Consider the following 25,097-nt stretch of genomic DNA (forward strand, 5'->3'; position numbering starts at 1 on the left):
GAAAGACCTTTCTTAACACAGGGCTGTGTTTGTGTTTTGGAGTTCCTGTTCCTGAAATAATAAAAAAAGCCACGAGCGCTGTGGGACTCTGTTCCTTTTTTTCAGCCCTAACTTATACATCCATTTTTAACTCTGTCGTAGGAAGAGAGCGATTGTGGACAGAGCAGCCCTGGGTTCTGTGTGGCTGCCCTGCCCCGCCCCTGGGTCCCCGCCCCACCCGGGCGGTGTGGCCGCGGTTGTGGCCGCTCCCGCCGGCCGGGCAGGGATGCGGGCAAGTGAGCTCGGCTGCGCCGGGGCTCCGCAGCCTTCCGCAGGTCTCCGCCCCTACCCCCGCCCCGGGGCGTCCTCGGGCAACGGGGCGGTAACGGGAAGAAATGCGGAAAGTTTTCGTCTTCGCGCAAAATCGGGGCGGTTCTCGGGCAGGGTGGGGTGGAGGCCGTCAGCTGGATGGTTTGGGTGAAAGGCTTGCTCGGGTGCTGTAAGTAAATCAAAGTGCGCTTTCGGCTATGGGGTTGGATTTGGGGGCGGGAAGGTGGCGGTGGTTTTTCTTTGCTCGAAGAAGATTGCAAAGCTGCCGGGCGGTTATCCCTCTGTGGGAGGGAGCCGACAATGATATTTTGCAATTGCTGTAGGAAGGCTGTCCTGGAAATCCCCACGTTCTGGTGCAAACGCCTCCACGTAGGAGTTTGAAACGGTCTGAAAGGATGCAGCCAAATTGGACAGTTGTGGTGTAAGAAGCAGGGGGAAAGGTGCGGGAGTGAGATGTGTGGGGTGTGCTGGGCCTGGGAAGCTGAACAACTTTAACCTGCAGACCTGCCAATACACATGCTTCCAATTTCAAGTTCGAAGGCAAGGAATTCTTTTAAATAATGCCATTAAGTGAGTCAGATAAGTAGGATTGGGATATATAGTTTATGTGGGGAAAAAATACGGTATTTCAATGTGACTGGGGTGGTTTTTTGCTTGTTTTTGTAGGAGAATATTCCAGTGACAATGTTTTTGTTTCTTGTAGGACAGGTTATTCTGCTGACTTCTCCCAGCCCAGCTGTTTAAAACACACGTAGGAGTGCACACGTAGGAGTAAGCTGAAGGTACAGTTCAGGATCTGTAGACTTAGAGAAGGTAAGAGTTTGTAATTTGGCGGTTCTGATGTCTAAATTTTTGGTCTGGTGTTTGTATAAAGGCAAATTATTTTCTTTGTGAGGTCAAGAGAGCTTTCTTTCAGTGAGTTCTGAACAGAATCCTGTTGTGCCTGATCATCTCAAAAGATGTAATAATACGTAGGTATGGGATTGAAATACAAAAGCAGACAGTAAATCCCTAAAATAAGTCAAGAGAGTTGTATGGGGTTTAAGGTGCTTGTGCCACCAAATCAGTTTTCCCTTCAGGGGATAGTTTTCTAGCCTGTTGCTGACATTTGCTGGCTAGTTTATGCTGGGAAATGTGAAAGACAGAAGCAGGTTTTTTGTGTTCAGATAAATTTGATCCATTCTTGTTCTGTGTTTTCTCTGCCAGGTTTGAAACCATGGAAAGCCTGTGTGCAGCAAATATCATTTTTGCCCTGGACCTCTTAATAAAGCTGTGTGAGAAGAAAAGTGGTCAGAATCTATTCTTTTCCCCTTTTAGTATTTCTTCTGCTTTGTCTATGATTTTGCTGGGTTCAAAAGGTAACACGGAAGCTCAGATAACAAAGGTAGGTGAAAATAGACTTATTGGATTGAATGTGATCAACAGATGTGTCTTATAGTTTGTGACGTGCACTTCTGCTAAACTAGGGTTGTCATCCTGGTCTGAGAGAGCAGAGATCTTCCTTTGGGAGGGGTGTGTGTGTGTGTGAGGACAACCTGTTTTCATTGCTTTTATAGGGGCAGCTTTGTTAAGTAGAAATTGAAAGGTATCAAGGTTTTGTTGTGGGTGAGGCTTTTTGATTTTTTTTCACACAGACGGATCTGCTTTCCAAATTTAATTCAGAGGTCTTTGGGGTTTTATTTGTTGGTTGGATAAATCTCTAGCTATGTGTAATAGTTTCTTCTGTTTTCTTGTTTGCACTTAAGATCAGATGACACATGTTTTCAAAATGAATCCAGGCACATAAAAAAAAGAAATCCATGCTGTCTGCATGTCAAAGTGGTAACTGCACCTTGGTTTAGTTTTTAGGTTTTTTTTAAATCTTGCTCAGTTTGCAAATACCCCTTGGCATATGTTTAATATATGCAAATGACAGCATGAAATGAACAGTCAATCATTTGTGTTATGATGTTTGCCCTTTTTGCAAAGCGGAAGAGGAATATAATATCCTGTTTTGCTACCATTTAAATCTATTAAATTTACTCCAAAATCAAATTTTTTTCATGCTGTTGTTATTCAAAGTCCATCTGGACACAGTCCTGAGCTGCTGGCTGTAGATGTCCCTGCTTGGGCAGGTTGTTGTACCCCGGTCTCTTGAGGTCCCTTCCCACCTCAGCCATTCTGTGATCCTCCAGTGCTTGGCTTGATGGAAGGAAAATCAGTATTGCTGAGTCTTGTGCTCCCTAATTTATTACTTAGACAACATCTGGCTGGGTGCATCTTATGTGCCTTGTATGATAAGCTCCAGATGGGAGGTGGGATGAAAAATCTTTTGGCTTCAAGTCACAGTGTTTAACCTAAAAGTCATTTAAAACTGAAAGTCATTGTGCTGAAGCAGGTGTGTTCGAGAAGGCATGTTGAGGATGTTTGTCTTTGTGCAGGTGCTTTCTCTGAACAAAGCTGAGGATGCTCACAATGGGTATCAATCCCTTCTCTCTGAAATTAACGATCCAAACGCCAAATACATCCTGAGAACTGCAAACCGGCTTTATGGGGAAAAGACGTTTGAGTTTCTCTCAGTAAGTAACCATTAAATGTGTGGTATTTCTTAGTATAATGTACTTTTTATCTGTTTGGTTTGGAGGTCAAAGGCAGGCTTTGGGCTCTGCTTTCCAAATTTTCTGAGCTGAGGACTAGCAATGCAGTAGATGATGCCAGAACCTGGTTGTCGTGACGAGGGAAGAATGAGAAGCTCAATATGAGAATCAAGCAAACTTCGTTTATTGATCACTACTAACAACTTAATATACACTTTATAATTAGCTCGTACATATTGCAAAACCCAGCTCATCATTGGTTCTGCTTAAATGTTGACCTCATTCCTTACTCCCTAACATTGTTGACACTTAGATGTTAATTCTGTCTCTTACTCCCTTCCTTTGTTGACACAGGTGGCTTTCAGTTGCTTTTTGTTTTGCTAATCACAGTGTCCTGTTTACCAGCCAACTAACATGTACAAGGGCACTGTAACCTCGTTATCTCAGATCTTCTCACGGGCCTAGACAGGCCGTGTTCTATACTCTAACAGCTCATCCATAGCTTTAGCTATATCCATATGTCCCTGTCTTGCTAGCCAGCCCTCTACAATACCCCTGTTTTTATTTGAGGCCAACAATACTTTCTCTGTCATAGCACTTACACGTTTAACAATACAAGAAAAAGCAATACGAACTATTACTAAAATTACAACAATTGTTAATAACCATCGTAGGCTTTCCTGAACAAAACCTAAAACCCATTCAGTCGTAGAACCAAAAATAGATTGAAGCCACGAGTCTATTGGACTAGTTGCTACTGTCACTTTCTTTGTGTGTTCTGTTAACCACTATAGTTGTTTGTGTATGGAGTTACTATGGTCTGAAAGATTAAAACAACACATACCATCAAAGTCCTTACAGCCGTGGCCTTGTGCTAACAACAGAAAATCAGTAGCAGCTCGATTTTGTAATACAGCATGATGTAAACTATTAACGTCTTGTGCAAGCTCTGCTATTATTCGGGTGGTTATATTTGATTGCTTCACAGCCCAGCATGCAAGTTTGCGAACAGATGTTAGCGCTTGTGCCGTGCCTATCCCTGGGATAATGGATCCAAAAGCAGCAGCTGTTTTACCCCATAGTTCAACTTTGTCATCACAGCTTGAGGAAAGTCGGTTTAGGCTCCTCTTTTACCTGCGTGAGGAAGTCAAATTAACAAGTTGTAAAAAGGATGGGGATAACAGTGTAAGTGACCCTATATAACAGGGCCCCCCGAAGGCACGTACAGGTATGCCAGGCCAAGCTCTGTCACCACAAATAAGAAACACACCTGGTGGAAAAGCGCATGCAGTGTTGTTAACCCAAATGCCCAGAGAGGAAGGCCTTACTTCAGCTCCATATGCTCCATATGCTCCAAGGCCTTGGTTGTTACTATTATTAGTACCACAATAGTCTCCTGCATTTTTGTAATTAAACCCTGGAGTATTTGAAGTGACATTAGTCCAGCTGGACAAGTCGTGGCTTTGATAAACACTTAACCCAGATTGAAATAATCCTAACATGAAACAGGTTTGAGTTCCATTATCACTTGTGTTACGTACAGACAGTGATCCCATTAAATCTAACTCTTGGGGATCCCAGGGCAAAGAGGTGTTGAGAGCCTTTATGAGGCAGACAGATGCATTAGAAATAACTGTTTCACTCTCACACGACGATGAAACCCAACCAGTAAACACTAAGTTCAACCTATATACTGAACTAAAAGGCATGCCAAATAAACAAGTGCCCAAGTAACCCACATGTTTTTCTGAGGATCAATGGTGTGAAGAGTTTTAACACCGGCAATCGTGCCCATGAAAAGAAGAAAACTTATTCTTAGCATCTTAGCTACATTAATATATAAAAACAGTTGATCGAGACTGGGCGAGTATCTTCGTGCTGTTATACAGCACCTCCCACCGTTTTCATGCAATTATATGATGTTCTACTGTTTCACCCAGGCTCTACAGTTCCTTTGTGTACAGGCTAGGCAGTTTGTGCCAGCTGGGCCTTGCAGTTTAAAGGTGTGCAGTCACTCAGTTCAATCAGGATGCTGTTCCAGTGTCTCCCATGTCCGCAGGTGCAAGGGAATCAGGCGCTGGAGAGGTTGGAGGTGGTGGTCCAAGGTCAGGTGAAGCTGCAGGCACTGTAGATGTCTCTTCAGCTCGTCCTCCAGGGCCCACAACCGCTGGCTTGACCCAGCGACTGGGAACCCACAAGGTACCTGTAGAAGTAGACACACAGAAATAACCTCGGCCTATAAAGATGACTTCTGCTGGACCTTCCCACGTTCCAGTTTTGGGGTCTCGATAATGAACCATCATAGATGGTCCTTTCGACACCTGTTCTTTCTGATAATGTTTAATGATAGGAGGCACTGAATCATTTCCAAAAATACATAAATGATTAAGCACAAAAAGGGCTTTGCTAACTCGCTCTCGAGCATCCCTGATGTCCTTGTATTTTTCAAGGTAGATTTTAATTGTTCCATTTATTCGCTCCACTATAACTTGTCCAGTAGGCGAATGAGCTATGCCCGTAACATGTTTTATGTCCCATTGTTGCAAAAATTGTCCTAGAGTCCTGCTAACATAGGCAGATCCATTATCTGTCTTCAGCGTTTTAGGGACTCCCATGACGGCAAAACAATCTGTCAAATGTCGTTTTACATCTTGAACCTTTTCTCCAGGCTGCAGCGTGGCCCATACGAAATGACTGTAAGTATCTATCGATACATGCACGTATTTCAGACGACCAAAAACAGGAACATGTGTGACATCTATTTGCCACAGCTCGTTAGCTTTTAGTCCTTTGGGATTGACTCCCACTCCAAGGCCCACTCCTTTGTTTTGGTGACTACAAATAGGGCATGCTTTCACTATTGCTCTGGCATCCTCGACTGATAGTCCATATGAATGACTAAGGCCTTTCGCATTTTGATGATATATGGCATGAGCCTCACATGCTCTAAGGAAGGGAGATATAGGGGCTTCTATTACTGTTGTCACTAAATGATCTGCTCTGGCATTTCCTTCTCCCAACCCTAAGTCCCATTGATGGCTTCTGATGTGCAGCACAGCGTATTTAGCTGACCGATAAGCAATTGCTTTGTGGAGTTGCTGTAAGAGTTGCATGAGTCTGGCGTTCTTAACTTCTCTAATGCTAGCGTCTTCAATTCGATTAGCTACTCCTGCAACATACATTGAGTCCGTAATTACATTAAGTGCATGATCTAACCAATGAGACAATGCCCATACAACAGCTGTGAGTTCTAGTGCTTGTAAGGAATCTTCTGACTGAGCATTCAGGAAATGTTGATGCCACCACCCTTCTTGTTTCCAGGTGGCTACTGCACGCTGCAATCTTTTTCCAGCGTCAGTAAATACTGTGACTGCATCCTGGAGTGGTGTTGCGGATCGCTTTGGAACTCGCAGCCATGCCTGATTAGCCATCCAGGCCAACGTCGTTGACCGCAAAGGGTGGATAATAATAGTGGCGTCAGTCTCAAGTAGTGCTCCTTGTAGTTCAGGAGAATGGACTAGATACCAGTCTAAGTCCTCTTGTTTTATTGGCACTTGTATTTCATATGGCTCTGACCCTGTTGCTTGCACAATCCGGCTCCGACCCTTTTTTATAAGGTCTGCTAATGTCCGAATTTTTTCCTGAATTGTTCTGCGTGGTTGTAAGGACATTGTCAGCCACTCCAACACAGTTTGTTGCTCTTCTGTTGATGCTGCAAATCGCTTCTGATTCACCCCCGTTTTTATTCTTTGCTGTGTAAGGGCTCCCATTAAATGTCTCTCTCCTGCCAGAATGGTAAGGTTGACAGGTACGCCTTCTATCCGTCGGTGTGTAACATGATTAGCAATGCTGGCTGTGATCTGATGTAAGATGTTCCGCTGTTCTGGGGTGACAGTTACTGCTGCTGAAGGGTCTGTGCCTTTTAAGAGCGGTCTGAGGGGTTCCAGCCATTCGTTGGGTATTCCTACTACTGGACGTAGCCACTGTAAATCTCCTAAGAGTCTTTGAGCATCGTGCAAGGTGGCAATCTCTATATTGATAGATAACTTCTGAGGCCGAATGACAGAGTCTGTGATTTGCCAGCCTAAATAATGCCGGGGACTGGATTCTTGAATTTTCTCAGTGGCTATAACTAAGCCTTGTTGCTGCAACTGGTTAACTAACTGCTGTTTTTGATTTTCTGTAAAATTAGTAGACTGAGCAAACAGTAAATCATCCATGTAGTGATAGATCACTGTAGAGGGCCACGATTTTCTAATTGGCTGTAATGCAGCATCCACGTAAAGCTGACAAAGCGTGGGAGAATTCTTCATCCCTTGAGGCAACACTGTCCATTCAAAACGCTGCGCTGGTCCCTCTTTGCTTATAGCAGGGACAGTGAATGCAAAACGCTGTCGATCTTGCTCATGCAATGAGTGAAGAAACAGTCCTTAAGATCAATTATTAACAGGAACCAATTCTGTGGGAGCATAGCTGGGTTCGGTAGTCCTGGTTGTAATGCCCCCAATAGTATGCATCTGGGCATTTACTGCACGTAGATCATGTAGAAGCCTGTACTTTCCAGATTTTTTCTTGATTACAAAGATAGGAGTATTCCAAGGACTCGTTGATAAACGCAAATGTCCCTGCTGTAATTGTTCTGACACTAATGCATGTGCTTGTAACAGACTTTCCCTTTTTAAGGGCCATTGCTCTACCCACACTGGTGTTTCTGTTTTCCATTGGAGAGGGATTGGGAAAGTCCAGGCAATGGCCGTCATGCTAAAGGGGGTCTTGTTTCATTAGTCAGAACCATCCCCATCTGAGCAAGAACGTCTCTCCCTATTAGTGCTTGCACTCCATCAGGTAGGGGGAGAACAGACACAGTGCAGTTCACAGTCACTCCATCTATGATGATAGTTATTGGAGGGGATCTTTTTGCCAGAGTAAGACCACCCACTCCTGCAACTGTTGCTCCTGTATTCACCAAGGGCCGTGATGTGGGCCACTTGTGAGCTGCAATAATGCTGACATCAGCTCCCAAATCCAATAAGGCAACTAAATGTACAGTTTGTAAGTCCCATTGCATCTGAATGGCTTTTTGTGGTCGTCTGGCTAAGTCTATTGTTAGAAGAGCTGATACACCAGTGGATCCAAAGCTTTGATCTCCTCGTTCGGGCTTATCCGACAGTTCAGAAATGATTTGAGGAAGTGGTATCAATTATGCGATGCGAGATCAAGCAGGTATATGCAAAAGTGGAAACAATGTATTAACCATAATCGATATTTCTCCAGTGTAGTCAGCATCAATCAGTCCCACTAAGACACTTAATCCAGCCATTGTGGACGAGGACCGACCTATTAACAAAGCCCCCACTGGTTTGCCGTTAATCAATACTGGTCTATGCACTCCTGTTGGTATTCTTTGCGGGCGTTGATCTATAAGGGTGCAGTCTATTGCTGTTGCGAAATCCAGTCCGAGACTCCCTCTGGTGGCGGGATGCAGTGTGAAGTCTGAGCTGGGAAGCTGTGAGCGTCTGGAGCCATCATTTGTGTCTTGGCGCGGGGCCCCTTCGCGCTGGCTTTCCTGTTTCCCGTCCCGCGCTGGCATACAGTGGTGGCATGTGTATCCTGCCGACAACGTGAACACCATACTGGACCAGATCGACATTCTCTTCGGACGTGGCTGAAAGCTCCGCATTGAAAACAGTGTAGTTTCGTTGTTTTGCTTCGTTGCACGGTTCCGGCCGAAGCTTGTAAGGGTGCAAGCGCGGCTAATACCTGAGAGTTAGTAGCCTTAGCTTGCTCCTTTAAACCCTCACGCAGTTCCTTAATCGCTTCCACTAGCATAGCATTGGGCCCCTGAGGTATTTGTGCCATTCGCTTTAACAGCTCCTCAATTGACCAATTCCCCAGGAGCATGACAATAACACTGCGAGCTGTGGAATTACAGTTCTGCAGCGCACATTGTTTTAACAAGGCTCCATGCATATATTCAGGAACCCCTGCTGACTGAATAGCATTAGCGACTCTGTCTATAAACGACCCAAAAGGTTCATCCCTTCCCTGCTTGATTCCCATATACGACGGAACTCCCCCGGGAGCTCTGATCTTATCCAGAGCAAGACGGGCTAAGCGGATAGATTCCCTGATCTTATCTGGTCCCAATAACGCTTGCGCTTCTGTTCTAGTGTACTGCCCTACGCCCATTAATTCATCTATTGTAACCCCGTGCAAAGGGTCAGCCGCTTGTCTTTGAACAGCTACGGATTCCTGACAACATGCCTGCCAATGTGCATTATGTAACATTTGCTGATGTTGGAAAAGAATTAACTTCATAATGCTTCTAATATCTCCTGGCAAAAGCAAGTTGCCTCCCCAGATATAATTTAACATTTGTCGGGTAGGCTCACCCTGAATTCCGCTCTCATTAACAGTGGAACGCAATTGCGACAACAATTTCCAGTCAAGGGTAGTAATAGTCGCCATCATCCCACCCCGTGCTGCCGGAGCATAAACCACAGGAAAGGCACTGGTTAAAGCTTCTGCTGCTTCTTTATCCCCCGCTTGTAAAGCGTCTGCAGCAATACTTTGCCACAGCTTCCGTCACTCTGTTGCGACAGTACCTGACTCATTGGGTAAGGGAAGTAAATCAGCCCCGTCAGATGGGATCTGCCGGGGTTCGGGAGGGTCCGGGACATCTGACAGGCTGGGGAACTCTGGTAAAGGGGCAGTAGGAGTAATAAAAGTCTGCGTTTGAGACTCAGGTGGAATATGTATAACATTAGTCGAGGGGGGGAGCGGGCACGGAGACTCAGCAGCAGGAGAACTGCTGGTATCGCCCAAGCGCTGCGCAGCGGCTCGAGCAGCTTGCTGCTCGGCTTTATGTTGTTGTAAAGTGTTAATAACAACCCGCCACTGCTTGCCTAATTTCTTGGCTACCTTATCATCATTTAATGAATCCTCCCATAACTTATCTGTTGCCGGGACAGAGAGAATGAACAATTTTCCTGCACTCTGTAGGCCTTGCTTGCCATGGAAGTGACAAGCTGTATTGTTTATACTTATAGACTGTGTGAAAATATGTGATGCTTATACTTGTTAGCTGTGTGTCTAATTATAAGGTTTGAGAACATAATATGTTTATAGAAACAAAACCTTGAGAAACTGAAGATAATGAAACACCTGCAAATTTAGTAAAACCCTAAAAGCAGATTAATTAGAAAGAGGTTTCTATGCCAAGGATGATTTCAGGTCGTGTGGACAGAACAACAGGTCCAATGAACTGGGGACATGAGACGCGTGCACAGACTGAGCTATCCAATCATCTTGTTATGAACATGTACCCTGAGCAAACTAAGCTGTATAAAAGTTAACTGATTTAAATAATAAATTGACATATGCCGACCATAATGGCCTGTGAGCATTATGTTCATGCCTCCCCATCGATAACTGGTGCCCGAAACGGGACGGGACATCCTCTTCGTCGAGTTCTGAGGGACGTAAGGCGAATAGAAGGACGTGGGAGAAGCAGCCGTTTACAGGTAGCGTGACCCCCGGCGCTACGAAAGAAAGCCATGCGCATGGTGAAAAAGAAATCTTGCCCTGATCCGGTAAGTCGGCTGAAGAAAGGAGAATCGGGGTCTGCAGAAAGAGGCAGTGCAAACGCTCCTTTATTTTATTCTCTCTGAGAGAGATTCTAATTATGATGAAAAAGTTCTTAAAGAGTTACTAATCCCCACAGTTAAAGCTGCCTTTGAGGTATCCATTTGGGATGCTATTAAGGAACTGTTAAGGGAAAAAATCACAAAAAATTTGACGAAGCAACTCGTTATTTTACATTGTGGCAACTGCTGACTGAAACAGAGCAATTTCTAAGGACTGAGAGGCAAGTTACAGCTTTAGCCTATGCTGCATTAGCAAGCAGCGAAACTGAAAGCAAAGAAAGCGAGTCATTTTATCAGCTTTTATTCATTTTGTCAACGATTGTGCTGCCGGCGAGTTTCAAAGTGCAGGCTTCTGCCCAACCGTCAGCCAGCGGCCCCAAGAGCAGTTCATCCTCAGCCCCGGAGAATTCCAAAGTGCAGAACGTTAGGGAGGCCACTGCCAGCTGTGCCTTCCCTCGCGGTGAGCTCTCCACCACCCCGCCCGCCGCCGCTTTTCCTGCCGCTGCTTCTAAAGTTGCTGCCGCGCCGCCGCCTAAAGCCGTGCCCGGCACGGTCCTGCTGCTGCGTGGAGCCGCTCCCCCCACTGCTCCCCCGCCCGCGCCGAGCCCCGGCCGAGAGTCCCGAACTGACGGAGCCCCTCCGGCGCCACCCTGGCCAGGAGCCGCTTGCCCATCTGCGAGCGCTGACCGACCACCGTCGCACCCTGATCGACATCATCACCGCGCGACACCGACCCCGACCCGCCGAACCCGGCAAGAGACAGTCTCGGGAAGAAGAAGCGGGGAGGGGGGAAGGAACCACGAACCGGCCCACTCCCGTGCCGCCCTGTCTACCGCTGCTGCCGTCTGCCCCCCTGTTCCCGATTCGACATCGGACTACGAGAACAGACAGAGAGAAAAGACCCGAGTGCAGCTGCAAGAAAAGTTTTGCAGACATCTGTGGCAGTACAGAAGTTAAAGCGACAAAACCCCTCTTGCCAGCTCCCTGTACCCCCATGCAGGCAGGTTTCCCCAAACCCCTTTTTTTTTCTGTCGCTTCCACCACCTCCTCACAAACTCTATTTCAGGGAGGGAGGAGGAGGGTGGGACCGTGCTGGAAAGATCTGTAAATCTGCTGTTTGAAAGATCAGAGGCTGGCGAAAGTGAAAAGTCTGGAGCAGAGATAGAAAGAGATTCTGTGAGATGCTATAATAAAAACTTTAGTTGTTAACTCCTAACACATTTCCAGTTATAACAGATGCGGGAGACAATAGAAGTTATTAAGCACTAAATTAGAAGATGCTAAAAGAAACTACATCTATAATTATTCAGTATGGGTTGAGAACAGATTATACTTCATTTGTGTTACAGCATTTTAAGAATAAGTATTATCTTCAATAATAATGATCTTTTTTTTAGCTCTTTAAACTTTATCTGAGATTCTAGTAGCAAGAATGCTTGTATAAACTGGAAACACTGAAGTCTGTAAGAGTCTGTACTGTTCCTTGATTAAGTAAAGATATTGATAATTCAAGAATTCTTAACACACTTTTGCAAAGCGAAAACGGGGAAAGAAGGATATCAGTTCTCCTCTATTGACCTGCAAAAGTGTTTCATGTGTTTAAGTCTTTTGCACACAGGTGTTCTCTGGTTATCTGCATGATGGATGAAGCCTTGCTAAGAAGCTGGTTCTTTAGAACAAGGTTGATGTTGTTCCTGCAGGTGACTGTGACACCAGAAGTTGTTGCAGCTAACAGTCTCTTCAATATTATTACAGCACAATTTTTTAGTATTATGAGCACAATTTTTCAATACTCTTAAGGCACATAATTTTAGAAGTTAAGAGGTATATAAGTTATAGAGGGTAAGAATTTAAGTATAATGTATTGTATGACCTTTAGATTACTCATTAAGTATTGGTAAGGGAAAGTTTATCTATCTGGTTAATTTTATCTGTTTGGTTGAGAAACTTTGACATTATAAGGTACTAGAGAATAATTATGGTTTCTTAGTTCATAAAACACAGTGACATGAATTTCAAAAGTATGTCTGTGTGAAAGTTTGTTTGATGGTGGCCACCGTGTGAAAGTGAATGAATGAAAGCGTTTGCATGTATGTGTGTGAATATATGAACAAATACACAAACAACTTTGACACAAACACCTTAAATAAAAACAGAACACACATAACCCTAAGCTGAATGAAGTTCCATTTGCAGAAGTGTTTTTAGATTGAATAAAAGCTTTCAAGAATAAGTTCTATATTTAGAAACATCTTTAAGCACAGAGTTAAGAGCACAAACTTTGAGATCAATAGGTTGTTAAGTTTGTTAATGGTAGTGGTATTATTATACGTAATTGTGTTTGTTAATATGTTATAGGTATGATGAAGAATGTTGCAGGAGTGCAGAAAAAATTGTTCAAAGCAGAACTGGGGAATTGTTGCCGGGACAGAGAGAATGAACAATTTTCCTGCACTCTGTAGGCCTTGCTTGCCATGGAAGTGACAAGCTGTATTGTTTATACTTATAGACTGTGTGAAAATATGTGATGCTTATACTTGTTAGCTGTGTGTCTAATTATAAGGTTTGAGAACATAATATGTTTATAGAAACAAAACCTTGAGAAACTGAAGATAATGAAACACCTGCAAATTTAGTAAAACCCTAAAAGCAGGTTAATTAGAAAGAGGTTTCTATGCCAAGGATGATTTCAGGTCGTGTGGACAGAACAACAGGTCCAATGAACTGGGGACATGAGACGCGTGCACAGACTGAGCTATCCAATCATCTTGTTATGAACATGTACCCTGAGCAAACTAAGCTGTATAAAAGTTAACTGATTTAAATAATAAATTGACATATGCCGACCATAATGGCCTGTGAGCATTATGTTCATGCCTCCCCATCGATACTTATCCCCATAACGTCTCCATTCCCCTTCATCAAAAACTGTATTAGGGTCCGCAAAACAACCTTTAGCAACCCCCGCTGCAAGCAATCCTGGTAATTCTTTCTTTAAATCTAAACCCTTAACTCCCCGCTTTTCTAAAAAGCACTGGAGTAATGAAAGTACCGCTTGTCTTTCCATACCTATAAATCTTTAGCGCGCTGTTGCAGCCCTTTACAAGACGTCGGCGGTGTTGTTGGCCAGGACTTTTCTGTAAGGTCGCCTGGGGCATGGAGTCCAGCTCTTTTGCCTCTTGTGCTGCTTCAAGACCGACCGGCTACTACGTCAGACCACGGCTTTGGGGAGCGCAGATTTAACTTAGCTCCTGTTCAGGTTTCGGGGAGTGCAGATTTAACTTAGCTCCTCTTCAGGTTTTGGGGAGCGCAGATTTAACTTAGCTCCCTGGGACTGCAGATTTAACTTAGTCCCTGTTCGGGCGCCATCTGTCGTGACGAGGGAAGAATGAGACGCTCAATATGAGAATCAAGCAAACTTCGTTTTTTGATCACTACTAACAGCTTAATATACACTTTATAATTAGCTCATACATATTGCAAAAGCTAAGCTCATCATTGGTTCTGCTTAAATGTTGACCTCATTCCTTACTCCCTAACATTGTTGACACTTAGATGTTAATTCTGTCTCTTACTCCCTTCCTTTGTTGACACAGGTGGCTTTCAGTTGCTTTTTGTTTTGCTAATCACAGTGTCCTGTTTACCAACCAACTAACATGTACAAGGGCACTGTAACCTCGTTATCTCAGATCTTCTCACGGGCCTAGACAGGCCGTGTTCTATACTCTAACAGCTCATCCATAGCTTTAGCTATATCCATATGTCCCTGTCTTGCTAGCCAGCCCTCTACACCTGGTATCTGAATTTGCTGGCGAATTCCCTTTCAGATACCCTGAATGTTGCAAAGTCGGGTAAAATCCATCAGTCTCTCCATCTCTAGGGTTCTGTGATCCACTACCACTTTTGGCTGTGGGACACATGTTTGATGTATTTCTTTTTCCTTCATTGTGTGGAAATATTATGACCAAAAAAAAGAGTTGTTACTGCTCTTCAGCATGGGCAGTATTTTGTAGTTTTTGTCTCCTAGGTAAGTGATCCAGATAGCATTGTGAGAACAATAGAGGACTTTTAAGATTTTCCTTATCAGAAGATCTGAATAAGGATAATCGATACTGTGTTCTACATGTTTCTTTCAATGCTTCCCTAGGTGCAAGAACATGTAAGGCTCTCTTTTTTTTCCTCTGGGTGTCATTTCCAGTGTTTCTTTTATGAAGAGTGCTATTGTTTCATTTGTCTAGTAGATAAAAACTACCCAGACTGTAGTCTCAAACATTGCCTCTGTGTAATAAAGCCATAAGTATATTAAATCAGACAGAAGGGATGATTTATCCTCTCTCTGAAAGATTAATTTCTCAACTGAACTAAAAGTTTTCCATTAGTCTGGGAAGTGTAACAATTAAATTTATGGAGAGAGGAGCTTAGAAAATCATATGTTCTCTCGCTGAACCATGGAGAAAACCCCACGAAAACAGCAGCCACTTCATTTGTCAGTGAAGTTACATAGAGGTTTGTTACACAGTAAATAAGCCATTTGACCTGAAACCATACAGGAGACAATTCCTAGTTCAAATAGTTTGTATAAATCTTATAAGTGTCAGCCAGAACTTTAACTGTTCTATGTGAAGCTGGGGGAGGAAAGTAGGCAGATTTTCTTGGTGTGTTTAAGAATCATCCGTGTCCGAATGAGAGTCAGATGTCTTGCTGCAAATCTGTTGAGCATGTCCCTGTTAGTCCTTTCTAGAGTCGAGTCAGAAATCCTACCACGCTGGACTGGAAGCGACTGACTTCATGAACGCTTGGGAGGATTCCAGAAAACAAATCAATGGCTGGGTAGAGGAAAGGACTGAAGGTGAGTGCTTTGCAAAGGGCTCTGTTGTATTTCCTGGTGGCCATGGCTTGGGTAAAGAGCTATTTCAGGATATAAGGTTGTGAATTAAAACAACCCAACTGTTGAGCTCCTGCTCTGTGTGGTACATAATTCTCTTCTCTCTTGTGTCTTAATTGCAGAGTTGATAGTCTACTGGATAATAATTAGATATGTGTCCAACTCTTAACTGTTGTTTGTCTGTATCATAAAGGTAAAATTCAGAACCTGTTGGCGGAGGGGGTTCTTAATTCCCTGACCAGACTTGTGTTGGTGAATGCCATCTATTTCAAAGGCAAGTGGGAAAAGCCATTCAACAAAGAGGGAACTGCAGAAAGGCCATTTCACATTAACAAGGTATGATGTGCTGAAATGATGGGAATATGCTGTTAATCTGAAATGAACACATAGCATTCTGAAGAAAAAACATTCAAGCAGGGTATCCTTGGTTAGGCTGTATGAAATACCTTATGCCCCCTCCCTTTCCTATGGATGCTATCTTTGTTGAGTTTCTGTAAAGTTTCCCATAATTACTAGCAAGTTGAACACAAAGACAGGTGCAAAAACTTGTGGATGTAAGTCTTCTTCAGTCAATGCTTTTTTGCTGCATTTCTACCAGTGAAGTGATCCAAAAGAAATGGGAGAAAAATCTCCTGTGAAGACCTCTGTGTTTATACTGTCTTGCTTTTAGAAGCAGATCAGGGCTAGTGAGGAAGGCTTGGCTACTGTCATGAACAGGCCATGGCTGCCCCTCAGGATCCCCTGCACCTCTGGGTTGGCCTCCGGTGTCAGGAACAAGAACTGCTAACATGCCTTCCTTAACTCACCTGCTTCAAAGAAGCATGATGTAGAACAGAAGCCCTCCTGGCTGACTTGGAAGTGTCCCTCCCCCAGTGGTGAAAAATATCCAAGAATGTTTGAAATGGTTAATACCACTTTTTCAACAGGGAATGTTACTGCTCACCCCATACTACCTACTGCAGCCCTTCAGAGAGTGCTGGACTGGTTTTGGGGACCTTGCCCTCTCACTGTTGAAATGTGTTGAAAAAGCTGGCAGAGTATCCAGAGACACAGTTCTGTTTTCTCGTCTTTGGACCAATGCAAAGCTAGGGCCAGGTTTCAAGATGCAACAGCAACAGGATGTAGTGCTGGTGAATAATCTGCCTTTTGATTTGTGATGGAATATTGTGCAGTGCTACTGCATATTGATGGGTTTTACCTCTTGCTTTAGAAAAGGCCGTGGTGGGGCTGTACTCCGTGGTGTGTGATTAGTTCTCTTTGGTCAAATTCTAAAAAGCTCTGAGTAACTGGCTGCCTGTTCTGTATTTTGAGTCCATCACAGTAGCTCAGCACTAACTGTTGACATCTCTAAATTTTTAGAATGAGACCAAACCTGTGCAGATGATGTTCAAGACAGATAGATTTAACATGACCTATATTGGAGACTTCCAGACCAAAATCCTTGAGCTGCCCTATGTTGGTAATGAAGTGAGCATGATCATCCTGCTCCCTGATGCAATCCAGGATGGATCCACGGGCTTGGAAAGAGTAAGTTGTTGAGCTGAATGCAAAGACAGCCTGTATCCTTCCAGGAAAGGAAGTCTGGTACAGCACATAGACAGGAAAGGGTAGGATCTCTCCTGTTGTGGAGGTGGAATAAAAGTTTGGGCTATTTTGTGCTCTGGGAAGGAGTTTATTAATAAGGTTTTCTAACACTGACTGTGAAGGGCCTTGTGAGCAGGCTTTTTCATCATCCTGTCACCATAAGGACGAACCTTTGGTTGAGACAGAAGAACTGGGATCTGTTTCTTTGGGACTATGTCAGCAGTTCTGTGCCTTTGTTTCTCATATGTAAGAATGTAAAAAACCCCAAGAAAACATGTTATGTACTGTGTAAACAAACAGTAGTTGCTACGTTTGGCCATGTAACACTGACTTTCTTCTCATATTAATTACGTAAATTTGGGATTTTTTTTTTAGCTGGAAAGAGAACTTACGTATGAGAAGCTGATAGATTGGATCAGTCCTGAAATGATGAAGTCTACAAAGGTGAGGGTGTCTTTACCCAGATTTAAACTGGAAGAAGATTATGATCTGAAACCCATTCTGAGCCGCATGGGAATGCCTGATGCATTTGACTTGGGGAAGGCAGACTTCTCGGGAATGTCACCTGGCAATGAGCTGGTGCTCTCTGAAGTGGTTCACAAGTCCTTTGTGGAAGTCAACGAAGAAGGCACTGAAGCAGCTGCTGCCACGGTTGGACGGATCTTGGGTGGCTCTGCAATGATCATTCCAGATTTCACTGCTGATCATCCCTTCCTCTTCTTCATCCGGCACAACAAATCTTCCAGCATTTTGTTCTGTGGCAGGTTTTGCTCTCCCTGAAGAGGAGTTGTCTTGGCAGGAAAGGGGCCATTACACAATAAAGAATTCTCTAGAATAGAGTGACTCCTTTTGCACTAATTGTTTTTTTGAGCTGTGCCTGAACCCTCTCTTGTGGTCTTGATCTGGGGCTTGGCAAGAGTAACAGAGCTGCTTAGAGCTCCACAGCAAGTGCTGTGTAAAACACCTCTCTCCCTGTGCACCTGTGTGCAGAGGTCTCCAAGTTCTTGCTGACAGAAGTAACATCCCACTTGCTCAACGAAGGCTTCTCCTGTCCTTGACTTGACTTTTAGTGTCCATGAGGCCGAGTCGGGCACTGACAGCCCGTGAGAGAGCAGAAGTTACTTTTGCTTCTGACAAGGCTGGAGCACCTTTTTAGCTGCACTCCCCTTTCTTCTTCCAGTCTCATCCCTTTAGTGCCTTGATCCATTCCCTAGAGCTGAAGGGAGTCTTTGGCAGCCTGTTCCAGGTGTTGCTGAGCACCCTGCCAAGATGGGTTTTTTTTTGTCTACTAACTGGACAAGGACTTAGGCAGGAATGGGATTGAAAGTATGTTTATGTCCCAGATGTCCTTAGGGGGTGTTTGTGGGGTGAGAACCTTTGTTTCATCACCACAGGACTCCTGGGTTTACCTTTCTCCTGGTTCTAGTCCTTTAACAAAGAATGTAACAAAAGAGCATATGGTGCCTATGCAATATTTGCATGACAAAGCTTTAACGTTTTTGCTATGGTTATATATTTATCCTATTCATAGTTTCTTAAACATCATAGCTGAACTGTATAATGCCAAAGACACAGCTGAAAGACCTTTCTTAACACAGGGCTGTGTTTGTGTTTTGGAGTTCCTGTTCCTGAAATAATAAAAAAAGCCACGAGCGCTGTGGGACTCTGTTCCTTTTTTTTCTACCCTAACTTATACATCCATTTTTAACTCTGTCATAGGAAGAGAACGATTGTGGACAGAGCAGCCCTGGATTCTGTGTGGCTGCCCTGCCCCGCCCCACCCGGGCGGTGTGTCCGCGGTTGTGGCCGCTCCCGCCGGCCGGGCAGGGATGCGGGCAAGTGAGCTCGGCTGCGCCGGGGCTCCGCAGCCTTCCGCAGGTCTCCGCCCCTACCCCCGCCCCGGGGCGTCCTCGGGCAACGGGGCGGTAACGGGAAGAAATGCGGAAAGTTTTCGTCTTCGCGCAAAATCGGGGCGGTTCTCGGGCAGGGTGGGTGGAGGCCGTCAGCTGGATGGTTTGGGTGAAAGGCTTGCTCGGGTGCTGTAAGTAAATCAAAGTGCGCTTTCGGCTATGGGGTTGGATTTGGGGGCGGGAAGGTGGCGGTGGTTTTTCTTTGCTCGAAGAAGATTGCAAAGCTGCCGGGCGGTTATCCCTCTGTGGGAGGGAGCCGACAATGATATTTTGCAATTGCTGTAGGAAGGCTGTCCTGGAAATCCCCACGTTCTGGTGCAAACGCCTCCACGTAGGAGTTTGAAACGGTCTGAAAGGATGCAGCCAAATTGGACAGTTGTGGTGTAAGAAGCAGGGGGAAAGGTGCGGGAGTGAGATGTGTGGGGTGTGCTGGGCCTGGGAAGCTGAACAACTTTAACCTGCAGACCTGCCAATACACATGCTTCCAATTTCAAGTTCGAAGGCAAGGAATTCTTTTAAATAATGCCATTAAGTGAGTCAGATAAGTAGGATTGGGATATATAGTTTATGTGGGGAAAAAATACGGTATTTCAATGTGACTGGGGTGGTTTTTTGCTTGTTTTTGTAAGAGAATATTCCAGTGACAATGTTTTTGTTTCTTGTAGGACAAGTCATTCTGCTGACTTCTCCCAGCCCAGCTGTTTAAAGCACAGTGTGCACACGTAGGAGTAAGCTGAAGGTACAGCTTAAGATCTGTAGACTTAGAGAAGGTAAGAGTTTGTAATTTGGCGGTTCTGATGTCTAAATTTTTGGTCTGGTGTTTGTATAAAGGCAAATTATTTTCTTTGTGAGGTCAAGAGAGCTTTCTTTCAGTGAGTTCTGAACAGAATCCTGTTGTGCCTGATCATCTCAAAAGATGTAATAATACGTAGGTATGGGATTGAAATAGAAAAGCAGACAGTAAATCCCTAAAATAAGTCAAGAGAGTTGTATGGGGTTTAAGGTGCTTGTGCCACCAAATCAGTTTTCCATTCAGGGGATAGTTTTCTAGCCTGTTGCTGACATTTGCTGGCTAGTTTATGCTGGGAAATGTGAAAGACAGAAGCAGGTTTTTTGTGTTCAGATAAATTTGATCCATTCTTGTTCTGTGTTTTCTCTGCCAGGTTTGAAACCATGGAAAGCCTGTGTGCAGCAAATACCACTTTTGCCCTGGACCTCTTAATAAAGCTGTGTGAGAAGAAAAGTGGTCAGAATCTAATCTTTTCCCCTTTTAGTATTTCTTCTGCTTTGTCTATGATTTTGCTGGGTTCAAAAGGTAACACGGAAGCTCAGATAACAAAGGTAGGTGAAAACAGACTTATTGGATTGAATGTGATCAACAAATGTGTCTTATAGTTTGTGACGTGCACTTCTGCTAAACTAGGGTTGTCATCCTGGTCTGAGAGAGCAGAGATCTTCCTTTGGGAGGGGGGGGTGTGTGTGTGAGGACAACCTGTTTTCATTGCTTTTATAGGGGCAGCTTTGTTTAGTAGAAATTTCAAGGTTTCAAGGTTTTGTTGTGGGTAGTTTTTTTTATTTTTTTCACGCAGACAGATCTGCTTTCCAAATTTAATTCAGAGGTCTTTGGGGTTTTATTTGTTGGTTGGATAAATCTCTAGCTATGTGTAATAGTTTCTTCTGTTTTCTTGTTTGCACTTAAGATCAGATGACACATGTTTTCAAAATGAATCCAGGCACATAGAAAAAAGAAATCCATGCTGTCTGCATGTCAAAGTGGTAACTGCACCTTGGTTTAATTTTTTTTTTAAATCTTGCTCAGTTTGCAAATACCCTTGGCATATGTTAACATATGCAAATGACAGCATGAAATGAGCAGTCAATCATTTGTGTTATGATGTTTGCCCTTTTTGCAAAGCGGAAGAGGAGTATAATATCCTGTTTTGGTACCATTTAAATCTATTAAATTTACTCCAAAATCAAATTTTTTTCATACTGTTGTTATTCAAAGTCCATCTGGACACAGTCCTGAGCTGCTGGCTGTAGATGTCCCTGCTTGGGCAGGTTGTTGTACCCCGGTCTCTTAAGGTCCCTTCCCACCTCAGCCATTCTGTGATCCTCCAGTGCTTGGCTTGATGGAAGGAAAATCAGTATTGCTGAGTCTTGTGCTCCCTAATTTATTACTTAGACAACATCTGGCTGGGTGCATCTTATGTGCCTTGTATGATAAGCTCCAGATGTGAAGAAAAATCTTTTGGCTTCAAGTCACAGTGTTTAACGTAGAAGTAATTTAAAACTAAAAGTCATTGTGTTGAAGCTGTGCATTGTTTCGAGAAGGCATGTTGAGGATGTTTGTCTTTGTGCAGGTGCTTTCTCTGAACAAAGCTGAGGATGCTCACAATGGGTATCAATCCCTTCTCTCTGAAATTAACGATCCAAACGCCAAATACATCCTGAGAACTGCAAACCGGCTTTATGGGGAAAAGACGTTTGAGTTTCTCTCAGTAAGTAACCATTAAATGTGTGGTATTTCTTAGTATAATGTACTTTTTATCTGTTTGGTTTGGAGGTCAAAGGCAGGCTTTGGGCTCTGCTTTCCAAATTTTCTGAGCTGAGGACTAGCAATGCAGTAGATGATGCCAGAACCTGGTTATCTGAATTTGCTGGCGAATTCCCTTTCAGATACCCTGAATGTTGCAAAGTCGGGTAAAATCCATCAGTCTCTCCATCTCTAGGGTTCTGTGATCCACTACCACTTTTCAAGCCATTTGACCTGAAACCATACAGGAGACAATTCCTAGTTCAAATAGTTTGTATAAATCTTATAAGTGTCAGCCAGAACTTTAACTGTTCTATGTGAAGCTGGGGGAGGAAAGTAGGCAGATTTTCTTGGTGTGTTTAAGAATCATCCGTGTCCGAATGAGAGTCAGATGTCTTGCTGCAAATCTGTTGAGCATGTCCCTGTTAGTCCTTTCTAGAGTCGAGTCAGAAATCCTACCACGCTGGACTGGAAGCGACTGACTTCATGAACGCTTGGGAGGATTCCAGAAAACAAATCAATGGCTGGGTAGAGGAAAGGACTGAAGGTGAGTGCTTTGCAAAGGGCCCTGTTGTATTTCCTGGTGGCCATGGCTTGGGTAAAGAGCTATTTCAGGATATAAGGTTGTGAATTAAAACAACCCAACTGTTGAGCTCCTGCTCTGTGTGGTACATAATTCTCTTCTCTCTTGTGTCTTAATTGCAGAGTTGATAGTCTACTGGATAATAATTAGATATGTGTCCAACTCTTAACTGTTGTTTGTCTGTATCATAAAGGTAAAATTCAGAACCTGTTGGCGGAGGGGCTTCTTGATTCCCTGACCAGACTTGTGTTGGTGAATGCCATCTATTTCAAAGGCAAGTGGGAAAAGCATTTCAACAAAGAGAGAACCGCAGAAAGGCCATTTCACATTAACAAGGTATGATGTGCTGAAATGATGGGAATATGCTGTTAATCTGAAATGAACACATAGCATTCTGAAGAAAAAACATTCAAGCAGGGTGACCTTGGTTAGGCTGTAGGTGTTTTACTGTCTTGCTTTTAGAAGCAGATCAGGGCTAGTGAGGAGGGCTTGGCTACTGTCATGAACAGGCCATGGCTGCCCCTCAGGATCTCCTGCACCTCTGGGTTGGCCTCCAGTGTCAGGAACGAGAACTGCTAACATGCCTTCCTTAACTCACTTGCTTCAAAGAATCATTATGCAAAACAGAAGCCCTCCTGGCTGACTTGGAAGTGTCCCTCCCCCAGTGGTGAAACATATCCAAGAATGTTTGAAATGATTAATACCACTTTTTCAGCAGGGAATGTTACTGCTCACCCTGTACTACCAACTGCAGCCCTTCAGAGTGTGCTGGACTGACTTGGTTTTGGGGACCTTGCCCTCTCACTGTTGAAATGTGTTGAAAAAGCTGGCAGAGTATCCAGAGACACAGTTCTGTTTTCTTGTCTTTGGACCAGTGCAAAGCTAGGGCCAGGTTTCAAGATGCAATAGCAACAGGATGTAGTGCTGGTGAATAATCTGCCTTTTGATTTGTGATGGAATATTGTGCAGTGCTACTGCGTATTGATGGGTTTTACCTCTTGCTTTAGAAAAGGCCGTGGTGGGGCTGTACTCCGGTGTGTGTGGTTAGTTCCCTTTGGTCAAATTCTCAAAAGCCCTGAATAACTGGCTGCCTGCTCTGTATTTTGAGAGCAGCACAGTAGCTCAGCAGTAACTGTTGACATCTCTAAATTTTTAGAATGAGACCAAACCTGTGCAGATGATGTTCAAGACAGATAGATTTAACATGACCTATATTGGAGACTTCCAGACCAAAATCCTTGAGCTGCCCTATGTTGGTAATGAAGTGAGCATGATCATCCTGCTCCCTGATGCAATCCAGGATGGATCCACGGGCTTGGAAAGAGTAAGTTGTTGAGCTGAATGCAAAGACAGCCTGTATCCTTCCCGGGAAGAAAGTCTGGTATAGCACATAGACAGGAAAGGGTAGGATCTCTCCTGTTGTGGAGGTGGAATAAAAGTTTGGGCTATTTTGTGCTCTGGGAAGGAGTTTATTAATAAGGTTTTCTAACACTGACTGTGAAGGGCCTTGTGAGCAGGCTTTTTCATCATCCTGTCACCATAAGGACGAACCTTTGGTTGAGACAGAAGAACTGGGATCTGTTTCTTTGGGACTATGTCAGCAGTTCTGTGCCTTTGTTTCTCATATGTAAGAATGTAAAAAAACCCCAACAAAAAATGTTATGTACTGTGTAAACAAACACAGTAGTTGCTACGTTTGGCCATGTAACACTGACTTTCTTCTCATATTAATTACATAAATTTGGGATTTTTTTTTTAGCTGGAAAGAGAACTTACGTATGAGAAGCTGATAGATTGGATCAGTCCTGAAATGATGAAGTCTACAGAGGTGAGGGTGTCTTTACCCAGATTTAAGCTGGAAGAAAATTATGATCTGAAACCCATTCTGAGCTGCATGGGAATGCCTGATGCATTTGACTTGGGGAAGGCAGACTTCTCGGGAATGTCATCTGGCAATGAGCTGGTGCTCTCTGAAGTGGTTCACAAGTCCTTTGTGGAAGTCAACGAAGAAGGCACTGAAGCAGCTGCTGCCACAGCGGCAATACTGGTGAACTGCTGTGCAATGATCGTTCCAGATTTCACTGCTGATCATCCCTTCCTCTTCTTCATCCGGCACAACAAATCTTCCAGCATTTTGTTCTGTGGCAGGTTTTGCTCTCCCTGAAGAGGAGTTGTCTTGGCAGGAAAGGGGCCATTACAGATTAAAGAATTCTCTAGAATAGGGTGACTCCTTTTGCACTAATTGCCTCTTTGAGCTGTGCCTGAACCCTCTTCTGTGGTCTTGATCTGGGGCTTGGCAAGAGTAACAGAGCTGCTTAGAGCTCCACAGCAAGCGCTGTGTAAAACACCTCTCTCCCTGTGCACCTGTGTGCAGAGGTCTCCAAATTCTTGCTGACAGAAATAACATCCCACTTGCTCAGCAAAGGCTTCTCCTGTCCTTGACTTGACTTTTAGTGTCCATGAGGCCGAGTCGGGCACTGACAGCCCGTGAGAGAGCAGAAGTTACTTTTGCTTCTGACAAGGCTGGAGCACCTTTTTAGCTGCACTCCCCTTTCTTCTTCCAGTCTCATCCCTTTAGTGCCTTGATCCATTCCCTAGAGCTGAAAGGAGTCTTTGGCAGCCTGTTCCAGGTGTTGCTGAGCACCCTGCCTAGATGGGGTTTTTTTGTCTACTAACTGGACAAGGACTTGGGCAGGAATGGAATGAAAGTATGTTTTTGTCCCAGGTGTCCTATGGGGGTGTTTGTGGGGAGAACCTTTGTTTCATCACCATAGTACACCTGGGTTTATTTCATTTCTCCTGGTTCTAGTCCTTTAACAAAGAATGTAGTTTAATGATATAAAACCAATGATAGAGCTGAAACAGTTTCCTGACACAGAGCTGTGTTTTGCGCTTTCTGTTCCTGAAATAATAAAAGCACTGTAGGACTCTGTTTCTTTTTTTAACCATAAACTGTGCATTTTTAAAAATCAGTTTTATGTATTAAAAACCCCCAGTTCTTCCTTTATAGTATTACTAGCTTCTATGTAGCTTGTTTCATATTCAGTGTTAAACATGAGATTTTCTGG

At 44.0% G+C, this 25,097-nt stretch overlaps 2 protein-coding genes across 5 annotated transcripts; both read left to right on the top strand.

Annotated features, from left to right (window-relative positions):
* Positions 1-324: 324 nt before the first annotated feature.
* On the top strand, positions 325-24,394 carry LOC116780222 (serpin B6-like). Of its 3 annotated transcripts, none has more exons than XM_032674843.1 (8): positions 325-478; positions 19,576-19,680; positions 20,074-20,251; positions 21,274-21,411; positions 21,876-21,993; positions 22,223-22,365; positions 23,186-23,353; positions 23,789-24,394. In XM_032674843.1, exons 3-8 carry the CDS (start codon positions 20,084-20,086, stop codon positions 24,191-24,193), a joined length of 1,140 nt encoding a protein of 379 aa, XP_032530734.1. In that variant the 5' UTR covers positions 325-478; positions 19,576-19,680; positions 20,074-20,083; the 3' UTR covers positions 24,194-24,394. The 3 variants fall into 3 exon arrangements, with proteins under 3 accessions (XP_032530734.1, XP_032530728.1, XP_032530743.1); XM_032674837.1 differs by lacking the exon at positions 325-478 and adding an exon at positions 18,970-19,041 and having other exon boundaries at positions 19,576-19,681; positions 20,076-20,251; XM_032674852.1 differs by lacking the exon at positions 325-478 and adding an exon at positions 19,088-19,293.
* On the top strand, positions 1,522-17,842 carry LOC116780233 (serpin B6-like). Of its 2 annotated transcripts, XM_032674874.1 has the most exons (7): positions 1,526-1,693; positions 2,730-2,867; positions 15,263-15,380; positions 15,610-15,752; positions 16,776-16,943; positions 17,376-17,444; positions 17,548-17,803. In XM_032674874.1, the coding sequence occupies exons 1-7, from the start codon at positions 1,526-1,528 to the stop codon at positions 17,680-17,682; spliced, it is 939 nt and encodes a 312-aa protein (XP_032530765.1). In that variant the 3' UTR covers positions 17,683-17,803. The 2 variants fall into 2 exon arrangements, with proteins under 2 accessions (XP_032530756.1, XP_032530765.1); XM_032674865.1 differs by having other exon boundaries at positions 1,522-1,693; positions 17,376-17,842.
* Positions 24,395-25,097: the final 703 nt, after the last annotated feature.

Source organism: Chiroxiphia lanceolata, chromosome 1 (assembly GCF_009829145.1).
Source record: "Chiroxiphia lanceolata isolate bChiLan1 chromosome 1, bChiLan1.pri, whole genome shotgun sequence".
In the NCBI taxonomy this organism is placed as follows: domain Eukaryota; kingdom Metazoa; phylum Chordata; class Aves; order Passeriformes; family Pipridae; genus Chiroxiphia; species Chiroxiphia lanceolata.